The 14,507-nt window shown below is 36.7% G+C and overlaps 1 protein-coding gene across 1 annotated transcript in view; it reads right to left on the minus strand.

Annotated features, from left to right (window-relative positions):
- Positions 1-1,309: 1,309 nt before the first annotated feature.
- The window catches only part of Rpn6 (regulatory particle non-ATPase 6), a 36,556-nt gene continuing 23,358 nt past the window's right edge, over positions 1,310-14,507 (minus strand). The window contains exons 2-3 of the mRNA XM_067104088.1: positions 8,571-8,783; positions 1,310-3,469 (exon numbers count right to left, since the gene is read on the minus strand). Coding sequence (XP_066960189.1) covers positions 2,310-3,469; positions 8,571-8,727 — 1,317 coding nt within the window. The 5' untranslated portion in view covers positions 8,728-8,783 and the 3' untranslated portion in view covers positions 1,310-2,309. The remainder of the gene's footprint in view (positions 3,470-8,570; positions 8,784-14,507) is intronic.

A 14,507-nucleotide genomic window follows, 5' to 3' on the forward strand; every position in this document is an offset into this window, starting at 1 on the left:
GCAAATACTTCAGAAAACGATACAGACTTATAAGGTACAATACCATAGTGTTCATAAAGCAAACTCAATCATTAAGCAAGTGAAACAATTTATTGAAGAAATAAAGTCCCTTAAAACAGTTCCACAATGTGAAAAACTGAATGGGGGAAACTGACTTTACATAGAAGAAAAGAATGTTATCAATATAAAAATGTGCAGTGTACATTGAGGAATATAAATATTTTATTCAGCTATAAAAGTGACTAAAAATATGATTATCTGGTCGTTTCCTTATTGATTAACACATTAAATGAATGAGGTTTAAATCAGCTATCCTGCTTCTCCCTATAAGAGTCAAGATCAATAACTTCCAGTCGTCAAAAGTTCTTCATACTAGCAGAGAGAGAGAGAGAGAGAGAGAGAGAGAGAGAGAGAGAGAGAGAGAGAGAGAGAGAGAGAGAGAGAATTAAATATAAAATAGTTTAAATAAGACTCTCTTGGGACACTTACAGGGCAGTTGTTCTTGAGAGAGAGAGAGAGAGAGAGAGAGAGAGAGAGAATTAAATATAAAATAGTTTAAATAAGACTCTCTTGGGACACTTACAGGGCAGTTGTTCTTGAGAGAGAGAGAGAGAGAGAGAGAGAGAGAGAGAGAGAGAGAGAGAGAGAGAGAGAGAGAGAGAGAGAGAGAGAGAGAGAATTTATAGGGCTGAGTTAGAAAATCAGTTATAAGAGTTTAAACAAGATTCCTGGAACACTTACAGGGCAGAATTGTTTATTTGAGATGAACACTAAAGAAAGGAAAGCTAGAGGTTGGACAGCAAAGTGCCCAGAAAATAAAGGGAACGGATGAAAAGTAAAAGGCAAAAGGCACCCTGTAAGCAATACCCTCAAGCAAGATGGGCACTGTAACCCTTCTACAGAGACAGTAACCCTGCAGAGGACAGCAAAAATAAGAGAATTGTAAAACATTTACAGAAATGAAAGGATGGATATATGAATAGTCTATCATTTTTCCTATACAGAAGTAACTGATTTATATTTTTCAATAACCAATAACTACTGTATTACTATACAAAATAAAAAAAAATGAATATCCAGGTCATGAACTCCTGAAGATACTTCTACCTGTTTTGTCCCTCTCCATTCCTTGCACATAGTATTCACTACAGTATTAGTAACATAGTTGTAAATAGGATTCATTCTATTTTGTTTTCTGCACTGTTACATGGCAATGAAAAATCTGTGTTCATGCCAATTTCATTCTAACAGACACTGACAAAATTTGACAACTTGGGTGAGCATAAAGACAGTTAAAAAAAGACCTTCCTGTGAATAAGATTTTTATTTTATAAAATATCTCAAAGTGGTTAAACTGATTATATCATGGACATGAAAAATAGTCCCCTGCAACAGTAATCCTTAGACTGAAGATCATAACGACCATACTGCACAACAAAAGGCATCGGCATGGAGGCCTACGCTTATGGGTTAGTAAGTGTCATACTTTAAACACAGCACTTCAGCTTTTGATGCTACAGTACTTACAAGTAAATGCTTGGTGTTACATACTAGGTTACAAGCAAAGGGACAACCTCTTCAATCCTTGTACAAAATCTATCTGCTGGCTTAATGTTCAGAATATCCTCACATCAAATTATTGGCCTTCATTAATTCAGAGAAATTAAAACAATTTTACTTCAACACAGTAAGAATAACTAATATACGAACCATATATTGTCTGTGAATTACATCTTCCTTTACGAAGAAACTTGTAAAAAACAAGTCATCTGATGAATGACCAATATAAAACAATGACCCCACTATATATCCAACTTTGAGTTATAATAATATACAGCTTACATATATTCATTGTTACCGAAATAGTTCTCGAATAATGAACATATAAAAAATAATCTACCCTCTTAAGAGAACATTATTATGAATAACCCCAATGAATAGTGAACTCTGAATATCAAGAATAGAAAGAGAAAAAGCAAACATATTTGTATCCTCAGTATATCTGAGGTGGTAGTTGTAACATGCTACTTCCCCTCCTTTTTTATAGCTTATATTTACATTAGGAGGGCTCTGCAGTAGCACAACTCAACCAGGGCATAACTTAACATCCAGGAATATTTCACAATCCTGGATAAACTCTGCCTGGCTCCTGATGAACATGTAGTTTTTATTTTTGTTAAACATTCCTGTAAGGTACAGCCTGAGAGGAGTACAGTACACACTAACACACTGCGGGATCATCACTTCTGAATTATAACCAGCCCCTTAATCTAGATAGCGTAACTGTGTAAAGCTAATCCTGCTAATTTTTACGTTAGTTTCTTTGCTTTCTGATACAAGACATCTACAACTTTTTCCATTGCTTTAATGGTGTCCAGAGCATGTTCATAAGTTTTGTCCTTAGTGGTGGGATCCCAAACAATTAGAACTCCAGCACCCTGGTCTAAAATGCCAGTCAATTTCGAATCCAAGATCATCTGTGAAAGCTTGCGTTCCACTGCATCTTGTGGAAGGCCAATAGTTTCACTAACATATGCAACTTGGACCTTACTGTAAGGCTCAATGATTCTGCACAAATTCTGCTCCAGCATATTGTCATATAATGTATTTAAATGAGCTTTGACAATCATGTCACCCTCTAGTTCTTCTTTGTACTTTGTAACTGTTGCCTTGAAATCAGCTAGAGATCTCTTACTGCTGGCAGCAGCAATACCCTTCATAGCATCAACGTGACTTCCGCTATGTCTCAAAGCCAGCTTCCCACTAACAATATTATGAACATCCTCAGGACTCTGTAACATAATTTTTGATAACAACATGTACTTCAGGGCAGTCAGGGCCTTTGGACTATCAATACTGTCATAACCTTCAAATGCTTCGTAAAAGTAAGAAAAGGCTGTCTTAAAATCTTTCTCTTCTGCTGCATGAAGAATACCAGACTGAAGATCTAAAGCAGCCTGTAATTTTGGCTGACAATAAATACCATTAGCAGTAGTACGTGCTGATGTGAGAGCAGCACGGGCTTTAGGAAGGTTACTGAGAGCATGGTAAGTCTTGCTTTCTAATAATTGTACTTCGACTAAGAGGTTTTTGTCATCAAGCTTTTTCAGCTCCTTGAGTAACTGTGAACCTAAACTAAGGGCTTCTGTGTACTGGGCAGTATCATAAAAAAGAGCAACTAAACGGGCTTCTAGCGACTGACGGAGAAAGGTGCGACGTTCTGTTTTTGACCACTCGATGTTATCTCTGCAAACTTCCACTTCTAAACCTGTAGTTGCTTCCATATCTAAAAACATGTCCACCATTGTACGAACAAGCTTAGCTGCCTTGGCTTTAGATATCTGGGATAAAAATGGCCTAGTATCCTTAATAAGCTGAGCCAACTGATGAGCCTGGCCTGCTTTCTTGTATTGTTCAGCGAGGGCAAGGATGCCCGCTTCTCGTGTTGCTATGTCTTCCTCCTCAGCTTCTGCAAGAGAAGAACAAAAATGTCACCATACATGCTGAAGAACACGAAAACAAAGGCACTGTAGTAATTTCTTATAATTAAGGCACAATGCAAGCTTAAGGTCTACATTTAAGATAAACTCTTAAATCAAATAGTTACACATGTGCAACATGTTCCTTGATAAGAGGCTTTGGTACATGTACAATTGAAAATTCAAAAGGGCTCTACACCCATTAGCTATAACTATTAATAGTCTTACTCTGGACCTTAAAACCTACCTTTTGTCTTTAGCAGTCCTTCACCCCCTATGAGCAATAAATATCTAGGCCCCATTCTAGCTGAAAACATCTCTTACCAGTAAACTTACTTTTAAGTGGTCATTCACTTCCTATGAAGCTACCCCTTTGATGCAATGCTTCAAGGCAACTTCTTAAATCCTCCAGCATATCAAAATTTTTTGTGATTAAGTAAGGATTTAACGAGATGTTATCTACTGATGATACCCTATCTAACTCCAAAAAAAGGTACTTCTTCGAGAAGTTCGCATGTGGATAGCAAAATACAGAGTTTACGCCATTGGGCAAGTGGTAGGACCTATGGTCATTCAGGTCATTCATTGCCACTGAAAAGGTCTGCAAGGTGTAACGGGGGAAAACCTCGCAGCTGCACCATGAATCAACTGATAAGAGGGTGGAAAGTATAATGAAAGAAAGAGAATATGAATGGAAGTAAAGTGAAAAGAACAAAACGGGTTGCAGCTAAGGGTTGGAGGGACACTACAAAGAACCTTAAGTAATGCCTACAGTGCACTGCATGAGGTGGTGCACTGATGGCACTACCCCTCTACGGGGAGAAGTTCGTGCATGGAATTGCACTTACAGAGGCACACTTTATACGGTACCAAGGGTTCTTTGCAGCAAACCTTCAGCCCCATCTGCATTGTTTTTGGCCTTTTACTTCTCATTTGTATCCACCTAGCTGTTCAACTCATCACTTCACCTTGAGCCCATTTCCAGTTCTCACTTGAAGAGTGTAAATCCTTCAAGCTAGACCCTATCAAGTGTCAAATTATGCCTCGGATGTCTCATTTGAGAGCAATAGTTACTTTGACAGTGTTTCAAGTATCTGCTATTTTTCAGCAAAATGAACCCTAGCCTATTGGTGTACAGCTTTATTTCTCTTGTATCTGAATGTGCTACATTTGTTTGAATCTTTATTTCTATATTGTCCTTTATTAATCTAATTTCTTCTGCACAACAAGATTTCTATTCTTTCACAACCACCACTTATCGCCAGTCACACTGAAGAGTTTTATTCTCATGCTCTTCACTTTAATTATAACCACAAACTTATGGTGCCTCAACAACAAATACAAATGGCTATTGTAGGAAGCTTGGATAATAGATGGTTTTGCTAAATCATGGAAGCAGTTTAAGTGAAGAAAAAAGATATATCAGGCTGTACCATAAGCTACAGCATGAACAGAAGATGCAATCGATGAAAAACAAGTGCTGGAAGATCAAAACCCTCTAAAGCCATACAGTATATTAAAAAAAGGAAGCCACGCAAAAGATACTCAGTCTAAAACAACCACAAAGCAGTTGGATTAAAATTAAAAAGAAATTGCAAATGACTCCACAGAGATGAGAAAGGCTTTATAGTTATCAAGAGCAACAACAAAATTCTTCAAAGCTTTGGAGATAACCAAACATCAGTAATATAGGAAAGGTACCAATTGGACCAAACCTTGTGGAAGCCACACTAGTGGTCTGTAAGGTAAATTGCATTAAAACAAATGTCTGAGAAAATGAGAGAATTAAGTTTCAAATACTTCAAAGATAAACATTAAAATCAAAAGGTTGAAACGTTCAACCTTTGCAACATGCTTAACCAGTGTAAGTTTCCAAGCAAAACAGCATGGCAAGCTATAGCATTTTAGCAAAAATTATGTCATGGTAAAGGAAAAGTGGGTCACTGTCTACAAATTCCTTAACAATGCTAAATTATACAGTAATCCTGACTAGATGCCCCACCAGTCCAACACTATTCCAGGCTATTATATATTCAAGCAAACTCTCTAACACAAGACAAACCTCAATGAGTTTAATTTTGTCACCCCTTAGTAAGATGAAATTGGAGTCACAGCAGTGTAATAAGATACAGTACTTTGCATTCATTTTATCTGTATTTTAAACTGGACTCACAAATGCTAGCACCACACTGCTCCCAATCAAATTTAGGAAACAAACCTACGAAAAAAGTAAAGGTTATTACCTTGTGAAGATAGCTTCTACAGAACAGAAGTCCAATATGTGAAAACAAAAGTAATATGAAAAACACATTGCAATGGCACCTTATAATGGTACAGAATTGTGGACCCTTTAAAATTTAAAAGCAGTAGTATCAATAATACTACCAAACCATTCCACAAGTTAACAAAAATTACAAATTTCCTGATATGGGCACCTCAAAAAAATGAAGATGCTCACATTAGGAAAGGAATGAATCTTGTTTACAAGAAACGTAAAGAATCTGTTAACTTCTGGAAATGAGAGTATTCCAATACTTGAAGTGTAGAACAAAAGCTAAAGCATACACAATTAATGCCATGCCCTCCACAACTATGGTACAGCATATAGGGAAACCTTACAATGATACCTGGTTTTCTAAAAACAAAAATACACTAAAATAGTCATGACTGATATTACTGTATAATGTTTGTCATGCAAATAAAGTTCTTTTTGCCATCTATAAGTTATTCTATAAAACTATTTTGCTTTACTTTGTCATACAAATAGCTGGAAATATGAACAGGCCTAAAAAAGGTAAAAACAAAACCTAGATAAAGTTATCCAGTTTAGGTTTGTTTCTGTTTCTATAGATTTTACAGGTTTTTCTTGCCTACTGATATTAAAAGACAAGATTAATAATATCCGCAATTAGTTTTGACCTACTTAAGGGTATTTTGAAGTATATTGCATGCAATCAAATCAAAGATGGCAGACTGACTGTAAACGTAACACTGACATGGGGTGAATACCGTATTTTTCTAAAATTGGCAGAGGAGTTACAATGAAGTAATGGTAAAAGGTACAATTTCACATCAAACCATTATTACATTTTGGCCTTGAAAACGTTATGTTCCAACATTTTAATATGCGCTTTGAATGTTTCTGACATTCTTTTAGCAAATGAGTACTTTTAGGGATAATGGATCCCACCCTTACATCCTACAATTTGGGGACCACACTGAGAAAGCAGGGTTTAATGGTGGGGGGGTGGGACACAAAATGAGTCAAATACATGGACCTCAATCCCATGAATACTTCTCATTCAGATAAAGGTAAGTTTATAGAACTTATCAAACTATTACTATGCACTAGGGTAAGGACCTGGTACCCTAAGTTACGCTATGTTAGGTTAGGCGTGGTTGGTGAGGTCATTAGCTAACAAAAGAATGTCAAAAACATTCAAAGCACATTAAAAAATAGGAAAATTATATTTTCAAGATAAAAAAGAAAAGAATTACAGGGGGGAACTGAGAACGAAAGGCACTGGTTCCGCCTACGAAAAAGAACCTAACCTTTCCAAGAATGCCATGTCCTGACCTGAACAGACCTTACCTTCCTAACCTGAGTTAGGGCGCCACGTCTTGACCTGGCTGAGGGAGCTTCGCCCCCACTCAACCCCACCCTCCCACCAACGTAATACAGAACATTTGAAACATGGACTAAGCTTCTGCTTGGAGGTAGTGTTAGAGCCTACTCCTGTTGCTCTAAAAAGTACCCATATTGGTTTAGAGTGAAACTTTACCAGGAAAAGCTTTGTAATGTAACTTTGAAACAACTGGAAATGAATGTCAATCATTCATACCAGCTTCTTAAAAGAGTTTAAGGGTAGAAAATAAAATTTGGTAAATCTGTAGACTTCTACAGCACCCCACTTGTTCGGTAACAACCAGTTCACATCCAAATGGGAGCAGCGTTAATACCATCCCCTTGGGAATGATTGTAAAAGCTTTGGTAGAATTAAGTAATAGCCCGCATCGGGTATTACCTTGGGAATTTACTTTTTCTATAGTACTTTGGTTGCTTATTGAGAATTTACCATTATTTTTTGTCGGTCAACTATAATTAACCTCAGAACTGGTTATGTTTTGTATGCTGGCCTTCCTGGAGTGCCATCGTGCATGCGCAATGTTATAAGGGAACTTTTGGTAAAAAGTGGTTTCCTTCACCAGGGGCCCTGGCTAAGTAACACGGGCTACTAGGTTAGGTTAGGTTAGGGTACGTTAGGTTAGAATTGTTCCTTTTATAATTGATTTCCTTAGCCAATCCCTTCTTGAACATATGGCTCCCTATGACTTTTGTATTCGTGGAACCGTTATCATAAACATAAACAGAAGGGGGAATAAATATACAGGACAACAACTGGTTTGAATCAGGCAGCAGTAGGCTAGCCTAGCAGCCTCGTCTTCAGTCTTACTTAAAAGTCTTTGAAAACTTTAAGCAACACAGTTACATTTATGTAGTGGAAAACAGAATTTCATATAAGTCTTTGAAAACTTTAAGCAACACAATTACATTTATGTAGTGGAAAACACAATTTTATATAACTTGCATTCAGGATACCAAATATTTTGGTTACCATACGAAGAGACTGTCTGGACTAGGCTAGGCTAACCTAAATTCACCAAAATACTTCGAAATCACATCTCAAGCTGCAAAACTGACAAAACATTCAAAGCAAGGTCTTTCAAACGAGGAAGTCTCGCTAACGAAGCGAACTGAACCTTTACAGGTCAAGGGTCAATCCCGTTCCCAGGACCCAGGAAGATGGTCTCGTCGCCCCGAACACCTGGATTACCCCCAAAGCCACGAAACTTCTTCGAACGAAAAATCTTCATCATTTGGATATTACGTGTCATTCTCGAGGTTCACCGGGCGTCGAAGCCGCCTTCAGGAGCGAAATAGCGACCGAAATACGTTCGTTATACGAAGCATGAATCAGCAAAGTCCGAGGTGGCAGGATGTAAACATAAAGCAAGTGGTTCAATTAACCCTAAAAGCACTACTTTTCTACAGGCGTTTCAACTCTAAAGGTCAAAAGACATCCCACTCACCCATTTTTTCTAAAATAGAAGCATCTCCCTCCATTTTAGAAAGAGATATCGACGGAGACCTTTCCACGAGAGTTGCAGCAGCCATTGCTTTGACGTAACTGTTTGGATAACAAAGACGCAGAGGGTAGCGTTGGATGGTGCCACTGATCTCGTACATAAATGTTAGACGTGGTTTCCTTGTCGTTTTTCGTCCCTAAAGTATTTCTCGGTAATCTGTAGAGGACGAGGGTCTTACATACTTTTTTCTTAGTCACATAATTGCATTTATTAACCATGAAACAAAACGTTCAATTATCAGCCAAGCTACACAAAGAAGCAAACGTACTGTTTGTCACGTTAATAGTCAAAAGGGTTATTAAAAAAATCCGAAAACCTAAAAAAATATATGAAAAAACTTGTATACCACAGCTTTTTCCACAGGTACTAAGAATTTGAAATGGATTACAATATTACAGCTAAGGAAATATATAAACATATGCAGAAAAAAGCGAAAAAGCGCAAACACATTACCGGCCAGTTTTTACACATCAGAATACTCTTCTTTTATAATGTATGAAAGGATCAGAGACAGGCATATATATCATTCCAAATTTAGCAAAGCATCTGTGGGCATGTGGTGACGATGTACAGAAAATTAATTCTCTGCTAGCTACCAATCCTGTAGCCACGTGATGGGAAAAGGGACCTAAGCCTATGGATCTACAGGGAGAGCTTAACCAACGAACTTACGTTCTCTTCTCATTCTCCCTCAGGCAAAATGAATTATTTGGTGTCTGTAAAAGCGGTGATAATAATCATAATAACTCTGGAAACCAATACCAACCAACACCCATCCCCTAAAAACAATAAGAAGTGGTAAATAAAGACTTTTTGTGATAAAACAAGTATAACTCATCCTCTAAACGACGTGACAGGTAAATGAAAGCCTCTTAAAGATATACATTCATGTCAAAACCGTTTTCCTTCTAGTATCGTTTGAAAGCCAACAACGTGAGAGATCTTTGTCGAATATCAGTGGTTGGGAGCTTGCAAAACTGATTTTGTTAAGATAAATAACTTTGGATAAACAAGTTACTGTAGTTTAAGATTCACTGATTCATTTTAATTCTGTGATGTGACCAAAAATGTGAACATACCAACTATTTAGAGTCTGAGAGCTACAGTTGTCCAAAGATATGTAATTGCACACTTTTTTAAACTAAAGCAATGCAATGGGCATCTCAAACGGCATACTCTAAAAGCAAGCTGTCTAGACTCACAAGGGAACACTTTGGAAGGCGAGGCAAGGGTGGGCTTCGCTCTCACACAAGTTGACACATTGTTGAATCTCTTGAAATGGGAATCAGCAACATTTTTTACTTCAGCTATAAACTTTAGAATGCTCTGACTTTCTACTGCGTTCTTAGAGTATCATCAACTGGCTGGCTTCTTAATTCTGCAAATTAGGTGTTAGCCCAGCTAGAGTGTTTAGCTAAAGCTTAATGTGGGCAATGCATAGACCCTATGTGATATATTAGCTGAACTAACAAATAGGCCTATATCATATATCACTATAAGAAGCAGCATCAATAGTAGCAGCGCAGTTTCCATGAAGTTTAACAGTAGATATAAAAAAAAATCACAACACAAACTGAGGGCCTACAGGCTTCTTTTTGTATAGGCCTATTACAATAATACCTCTCTGAGCATGTTGTGCAACTAAAACCTCAAAAGTTCAAGCGGAGATGCAATACATTACTATCCTAAAAGAATTCTTCTTGTACTTATGTATTTCTCTTCTTTCTGTGTTTCCCATTTATATTCTGTAATTTCTTTCCAATGAGCACTATATTCTTTGGAAGCTTGAATTACAAGTCAATGGCCCCTAAGGGATTGTTCCATATGAATAAGGGTTTATCTTGTGAATAATAATAATAATAATAATAATAATAATAATAATAATAATAATAATAATAATAATAATAATAATAATAATAATAATAATAAAAGAATTTTTAGCCAGAGAAATTTCAGATTACCAATTCCCTTTTTTCTCTGCCTTGTTAGAGGGAGAATTAAACAGAAAATTGTACAATTTACTCTAAAATGAAATTATCTACATTCGAATCACTACTGACGATACAGACCTACTAACTGTTCAGAGGAATGAAGGCAAAAATCCCCCCTATATGCAGATTTGCCTCATAAGCAAAGTAATTCTATGGGCCCTAAAATCATGAAAATATTATATATCTCACAAATACTAAAGCGGAGTTTGGCAGGATTATGCGAGTTGTCAGTTAAGGTCATAAATACCTACTGTACACTGTTTATTGTAATTTGATGCATTGCTGACCTAACACTGACAGATAGCAGACTAGTCTAATAACTTTGATTTTATCTTCGTGATACGACTGCTTTTCAAAACCAGCCCTCTTTTCATAAAAAAAAAGACAGGTAGAAAAGAAATTACATTCATGACCATTCTGAGGCAAAAAATAAGTCACATTCATGGCTGTTCAGAGGCAGAAAATAAGTGACATTCGCGGCCACAAGCTCCATCCAAATTTACTTTTTCAGATTTGTAACATGTAACTCCTTCTAGGTATAATTCTCACATCAGTTGCCGTCGATTCTTGGCAGGCAAGTCTTAACGAGATGACTTGTGTTAGTTCCAATGTACAATGTTTAGTGCTATTGTGAAGTTTTCCTTGACTTTATACTTAACGAAATAAATAATAAATAATCTTTTAAATCTGTTCAATTCAGTAATCGCAACGAGATGAAGTCAGAACAAAGGAAAAGACAGCCGTAGAATTAACAAATACACCATCCTTAGTCTAACCAAAAATACCACTCGCGCCTTTGTTAAGGTCATACTTATAAAAATTAAAAACAAAAACATACTAAGCATTCGCGTTTACGGTACACTGCGAAGTTGGAAAGTATTTAAGCATCCCTAAAAGCGTAACAATGGCGCAGTGGGATTTCCCTTGCTTAGTTTCAATTATAATAAAAAAAATGCAAATTAAGTAAAATTGTTCCTTAAAACTGTACACGCATGGACAGATATCCACGGCATTCAGTGACAAGTGTCATTCTCTCCATATAACTTTTAAAAGTCATTTCTCTACAAGCATTTACACGTGATCATATCAAAATCACTCCAAATCCATCCCAACACCGTTTCAAATTTTATGGTGAACCTAAAAATAAACATTCTTTGCCTCACGGACCATTCACGGGATGCCCTTCTAAAGTTTTCTAGAAATATGACGTCATCTGTAAGCTGTCGGAAGAGGGGGGCATGCCATTTGTTTTACGAGACCCACCTGTGGTGAATCATAATTATAATTCAGGCCTTGTGGACACCTGTCGTAACCTGAATTACAATACGCTTCCCTCTGCCATGCTTATTTTTTTTTTCTTTAAATCTTCAGCTGAAGACCCTTGGGAACAATTAACAGACTTATTATAAACCCAAGAGGGCTCCAGAGTGAAATCAGCCTACAGAGAGAGAGAGAGAGAGAGAGAGAGAGAGAGAGAGAGAGAGAGAGAGAGAGAGAGAGAGAATTATAAGAAACTAATAAATGAATAAATATGAGGGAATACAAAATGAAATCGGTACACCTGAAATTCAAGACTGTAGCAGCAGATAGCAGGAATAAATTTGCTTAGCTGTATAAAGCTAAACAGATTTCGTCAAAATGATTTTCATAGAAAATTGTAATCAAAGTGAGTTCGTCATTTCTGCCCCTAAATGAACGAAACAACTTAGCTGAAAGTGGGGCGACTTGACCAGGAATAGTGATTACAAAGGCTACAAGCAACATTTAAGCTTCCTTTAATTTGTTGTATTATTTTGCTTTGTTTTCATGTTATTAGTCACATCTAATTGTGCTTGGTGACTGAAGTATATTTAGGGAATGGTATATGTAAGACCTACTACATCATCGCTCGAAAGTGTTCGTGAGTAAACAGCTGGAATGGTGATCATCACCAAGGAATATTTAATGATGACGAAACGTAAATTTTAGCGGTTTTCATCGATATATACAAAATTCTAGCCCAATATCATTTTACTGAACACACAAATACACACATATACTATATATATATATATATATATATATATATATATATATATATATATATATATGTGTGTGTGTGTGTGTGTGTGTGTGTGTGTGTGTGTGTGTGTGTGTGTTTTATGTATATCTTTAGGTCTGTACGATTCCGAAAGGCATCAAACTCTCGTGAAAAAACAATGAAAGTAAGAGTGGAACAATTATTACTTAACATAAACAACAGAACTTCACAACCAAAATCGGCTACATTTACAAATACATCGACACCTGTTGAGTGAAAGATGCTTATGTGTGTGTGCGCCGATTGTGTGTGTGTGTGCGCGCTTGCTCCTGCGCGAAAGCCACCTACCGGTCGAGAACTTTGACCTACATATGAGTGACACGAACGACCACCAGCTGTTCTTACTCGAATAAAATATAGCGGTAAATCTATAGCTGTCGTAAGTTTACAGTGATGATATATAAATATCTCGAAGGGCAATTCTGTGGCAAGCAACGAGGGACATAGGAAGTAGGTCTATGGAAAGGAAAGGCAGGCCTTGTGCAATTGCTCACTGCCTAAGAAAACGGGTCGGGTGGGGAGTGCGCACCAGCTGCCTACTTCATTAACGGAACATACTAACGCGCAACACACACCTGTCCTCTCTTAACTTTCGTTTTATTTTATGGTGCATATGTTTGCACATTTAACATTTCAAAAGTTCCATAATACATTCTTCACCCGTGCGTAATATTTCTCTTAACATGATAGGGAATTGGTGTACTTCTGAATACATTATAGCGAAAGAACTCTGATTGACGGCAAAGTTCCTTTTCTTCATATTTTTACATGTATATGTATATATACAAATACACAGGTACACGTCTGCATACACTTACACATAAACATATAGGCTTATGTGTTCTGCCACATGGAATGACAATGCTATATACATATATATATATATATATATATATATATATATATATATATATATATACATATATATATATATATACATATATATATATATATATATATATATACATATATATATACATCTGTGTGTTTGGGCATGTGTGAAATATTTGAATGGGATTCCGAAAGCATTGTCAATCCATGTGGCAGAACACATGAAGTCTACAGTATACTCGTATGTTTATGTGTAAGTATATGCAGACGTGTGTACCTGTGTATTTGTAGTGCACATGAAAATGAACAAGCAATATATATATATATATATATATATATATATATATATATATATATATATATATATATATATATATATATATTTGTAATATTTCTTACTTCGATGTTCGTTTAGTTAATGCAGACTCTGCCTTCAAGTTATGACATTTGTTATATCTGTTCTGCTACAAAGACATAAAAAAACCAGTCATTATTTAAAAGAAAACAAAAATGAGAGATTGTAGATCCTTGAGTCACTAACGTCCAAGATGAAACAAATACGGACAAGGAATCTCATCAATATGCCCGTTGAAAGAGTAAGTGTATAATAACAGCGCAGCGCTGTTGCGCAGTGTAGGGAAGGGAGAAGTAGCAACAGGAAGTAAAACGAGTTTTTCTCCTCTCTCTCTCTTCTTTCATTCCGTGGGAAACAGGCAACGTGATATAACGATACCGGCCTCACTATTTGAGGAAGGAATTATCAGTGGCGCCAATGAATTTCTTGGCTTAGCCTAGCAGCAGACAGGACTCTGAGGCTCATAGGATCTTATTGGATGGGATACTAGACCACAGGATACTGCGGAGTTCGTATCTTAAGTTCTCGTGAGATACTCGCTTAAGAAACATGTGTTTAGAAAGCGCTGGTATTTTGCTAGGTGCGGAGGGGGGAGGGGGAACATGAATAAACCCCTCCCGAAA

Source organism: Macrobrachium rosenbergii, chromosome 5 (genome assembly GCF_040412425.1).
Source record: "Macrobrachium rosenbergii isolate ZJJX-2024 chromosome 5, ASM4041242v1, whole genome shotgun sequence".
In the NCBI taxonomy this organism is placed as follows: domain Eukaryota; kingdom Metazoa; phylum Arthropoda; class Malacostraca; order Decapoda; family Palaemonidae; genus Macrobrachium; species Macrobrachium rosenbergii.